Here is a 4,225-nt window from a genome sequence, read left to right as displayed (position 1 = left end):
GATCGTATACCCGCTATAAAAAGTCGCACGAGCATCAGGACTGAAAGCGAGATGTCGTAGGCTGGTTGAGCAATCATCAATTGGGTTTTCATCATCGTAAATAGTATCCTTAAACCAGTCACTAAATTGCTTGTAATGCTCATTTGCATACCACCTTTCGTTCTTATGAGGGTGTTTTCCCTTAAGGTAACTATGGTGTTTCATACTGTAAGGCTGGACATGATCATCGTTAAAAAGAACGTATGTATGAGCTCTATATCGCATGTCAGATGACATATCCTTGGAAACACGACCCCTTACACCTTTTCCATTCATCCAGTCACTATGACGATTTGTAGGAGCTCCAATTAACTCATCCAAGGAGAGGTACGCGTAACAATACGAAAGAGCTTCATCTATAATTGCTCGCTCAGCAATACACCCCTCTGGACGATACCTATTAGATGTGTAATCCTTGTAAATTTTCATCAATCGTTCGAATAGGTACTAATATCTCAAATACACTAGCCCGAGATACAAAACCTCCCGGACTAGGTGGACAGTCAAATGAACCATGATAGTGAAAAATGAGGGAGGAAAATACAATTTAAACTGACAAAGACTGGTGACGAGGATGTCCTGCAAAGTTTCCGCTTCATCGGGATCAATGACTTTACTGTTAATTAATTTGAAGAAATAACAAAATCTAATTATAAAATGTCGAACCTTTGGAGGTAGAATGGAACGAATGGCAACATCTAGTAGTTGTTGCATCAATGTATGACAGTCATGTGACTTTAAACCAGTAAGTTTTAGGTCCTACAGTGAAACAAGGCTTCTAATATTATATGAATAGTCCTCTGGCACCTTAATACCATGCAAGCATTCGCAAAACTCTTTTTTCTTCTTTTTTTGAAAGAGTACGAGATGCAGGTGGCAAAAAAGTTCGATTTCCTTTTGCTTTAGCTGCCAGCTCGGGCCTAATACCCATCTCAACCATATCATCCCTAGCTGCTTTGTTGTCTTTTGTCCTACCTGGAACATTCAACGGAGTATTGATTATATTATCACAAACGTTATTTTCAATGTGCATAAAATTTAGGCAATGTCTAACCGGGAGGTCACGTCAGTATGGAAGTTTGGTAAAAAATATGGTTTTTTTTATAGCCACGAGTAGACAACTTAGGTCCCTTCTTCCTATACGTTATCTCAATATCTTTCACTTTGTCATACACTTCATGACCATTCAAAATCTGAGGACTCCCACGTTGCTCAGGACACCCATTAAACGCCTTCTGAAGCTTACGATAATGATGATCAGGGCATAACCATCGACGATTTCCCCTATACACATGCTTGCGAGAATGCTTCAAATATTCTGATTGAACACCCCCCCCCAACACACAATGGGCAAGCCTCTTTCTCATGTAAAATATGTCCAGAATGATCGTCGTAAGCTGGAAAATCAGTTATTGTACTTGTACACAATAACATAGCTCTCAGATTGAAACTTTCCTTCTTATAACCATCAACATTGGTATCCCTCTTTCCCACAGAATCTTCAGATCATCTAGAAGTGGTTCCAAATACACATCTATGTCATTTTCAGGTTGTCGAGGGCCAGATATCAACAAAGACAACATCAGATACTTCCTTTTAATGCAAACCCATGGGGGCAAATTATAGATGGCCAACACAACTGGTCAATTACTGTGTTGAGTACTCATGTTTCCATGAGGGTTCACATCTGTGGAGACCGCTAGACACAAGTTCCTTGCTTCTTTGGCAAAGTCAGGATATTTAGCGTCAACTCTTTCCACTGTTGACCATCCGCTGGGTGTCTTAACTTTCCATCTTCAATCCTTCCACTATTATGCCAAGTCAACATTCTTGCATCTTCTTCATTCAAATAAATCCTTATGAATCTTGGTATTATTGGAAATTACCACAACACCTTAGCTGGGATCCCTTCCATAGTCTTATAATGCCGTACAGAGCAGCGCGGACAATATGATAATTTCTCTTAATCTTTACGGTACAATATGCAGTCATTGGGACAATCATGTATTTTCTCATATTCCATGCCCAATTCTCTAATCATTTTTTTAGCCTCATATGTCTGACTCGGAAGAACATTAGCGTCAGGAAGCATGTCACATAGTAAAGCTAGAAGATCCGTAAAACTCTTATCACTCCACCCATTTGTCCCCTTCAACTTATATAACTTTACCACCGCGGACAATTTGGTATACTTCTTACAACCAGTAAATAAAGGCATTTCAGATTGACTCAACTTCTCAATTAAATCATCAGCATTTATTTCCCCATCACTAGTAGCTTCAAAATCATCGAATCCATCATCTTGAGCAAACTTCTCACCTAAAACAACTTCAGGTGTGGGTGAACGATTATTTACACAGACATCATATCCCTCATCCCTTGTATCTAAACCAGCATCTTCAGGTGTATGATTATTTACCTCTACATCAGATTCCCCATCCTCATCCTCTAATTTTCCATGAAGAATCCAACGCCTATAATCTCTACTGAAACTATTCTTTTATAAGTGTACTATTTTAGATCCCGCGCAATGAATGCGCCGTATTTATAGAGTTTTTATTTTTGTATTACTTAATCATGATGAATTAACACCTCATTAATTTTTCATATTTTATGTCCTTATATTTTGATATGAGAAAAAAAATTGAACTGTAAAATTATTCAAGAAAACTGAGTAAATTTAAGTGTAAAATAATAGTGCTATCACATTTATTTTTTTTTTTGCAAAAAAAATTTATCATTTCATTCAAAATATGAAAGAAATTACAAGAGATTTTTGCAAAGACTATCCACTATACAATAAGATCATAAACTAGCAGCTAGAATCGAGTATTGCTTATGACTAGTCCACATTAGAAGTCGAGTAGAAACAAGAAATTTAACCCTACTAACAATTTCAGTAACTGTAGCCTTTCTTCCTCTAAAAAGACGAGTATTTCGCTCAGTCCAGATTTGATAAACAGCAGCTGCCAATGAAGTACAATACCAGGCCATCCTCCAATTGTGTGTACTCCCAAATTTTGCGTGTTCAAGTTCAGTCAGTAAACAAGAACCAGCACGGTGCATACCCATCCACTGTAGAAGCTGATGCCAGACATCCTTAGAGAATGAACAATTAAAGAACAAGTGAGCATGATCCTCAAGGGCAATTTCACAGAGGGAACATCGATTAACCACAGAAAACCCTCTACTCTGCAGATTGTCCACTGTTGCCAATTTCTGTTGAGCTGCCAAAGAACAAATAATCTTGTGACTTGGAACAAGACGAGGATGAGACAGAGCTGCAGTCCAAGGACCAGCTAAGACAGCCCCTCTCAAATAGCCATAGGCTGCAGTAACTTTGTATTTACCATGAGAGTACCAGCTGTTAATCAGAGAAGAAGCAGTAGTAATGCTACCTGCTAGAGCAACTAGCCTGTCCCGTACATCCAAGATTCCTTTAAGACTAGAGGAAAAACTGTCCTGGGATTGAACAAACCAGATAGATTGATGCCGCAAAATATAAGTCTGATGCCAGGAAACCCAACTCCCCTCAGTAGTATGATCCAGCAGATAAATCCATCTACACTGCAGGGCATCATTCCAAGTGGAGAGATCTTTAATATTGAAACCTCCTGCATCCCATGGCAAACATATATCCTTCCATTTCTTAAACACCATTCTTCTTCCATCAGGCAGTATTCCCCAAAAAAAGTCCTTACAAAGCTTATTGATTCTTCGCAGAACCTCCTGAGGTAAAAGAGTACAAGAACACCAAAACGTTTCCATGCCAAAAATGATAGAATTGATTAACTGCACCCTACCAGCATAGGTAAGGAAGTTAGAGGACCAATGTTGGATAGAATGCTTAATCTTGAGAATTAGGGAATCAAACATTGCCACTGAAATTCTAGAAGTGGACAAGGGGACTCCTAAGTATCTGAAAGGGAACTAACCATGAGAGAAACCAGTTGCTGCGAGCATAGCCTCCTTGACATCAGGATGCACCCCTCCAAAATACATGTTGGTTTTCTCAATGTTAGCATGAAGCCCAGAAAGCTCAGCAAAAAGACTCAGAGTACTCTTAACTGCTGCAACAGAGGGGAAATCCCCCCTAACAAAGATCATCAAGTCATCAGCAAAGACCAAGTGATTAAGTTTAAGCCTAGAGCACTTAGGATGATAAGAGACAAGGGGTTGATCACAA

At 39.0% G+C, this 4,225-nt stretch overlaps 1 protein-coding gene across 1 annotated transcript; it reads right to left on the bottom strand.

The window, feature by feature from the left end:
- Positions 1 to 2,844: 2,844 nt before the first annotated feature.
- LOC141640816 (uncharacterized) lies at positions 2,845 to 3,915 on the bottom strand. The gene has a single exon (XM_074449497.1). The coding sequence runs from the start codon at positions 3,913 to 3,915 to the stop codon at positions 2,845 to 2,847; it is 1,071 nt and encodes a 356-aa protein (XP_074305598.1).
- Between the last annotated feature and the right edge of the window lie 310 nt (positions 3,916 to 4,225).

The sequence above is a fragment of the Silene latifolia genome, chromosome 2 (genome assembly GCF_048544455.1).
Source record: "Silene latifolia isolate original U9 population chromosome 2, ASM4854445v1, whole genome shotgun sequence".
Lineage (NCBI taxonomy): Eukaryota > Viridiplantae > Streptophyta > Magnoliopsida > Caryophyllales > Caryophyllaceae > Silene > Silene latifolia.
This window is presented reverse-complemented; position numbering and strand designations above follow the sequence as displayed.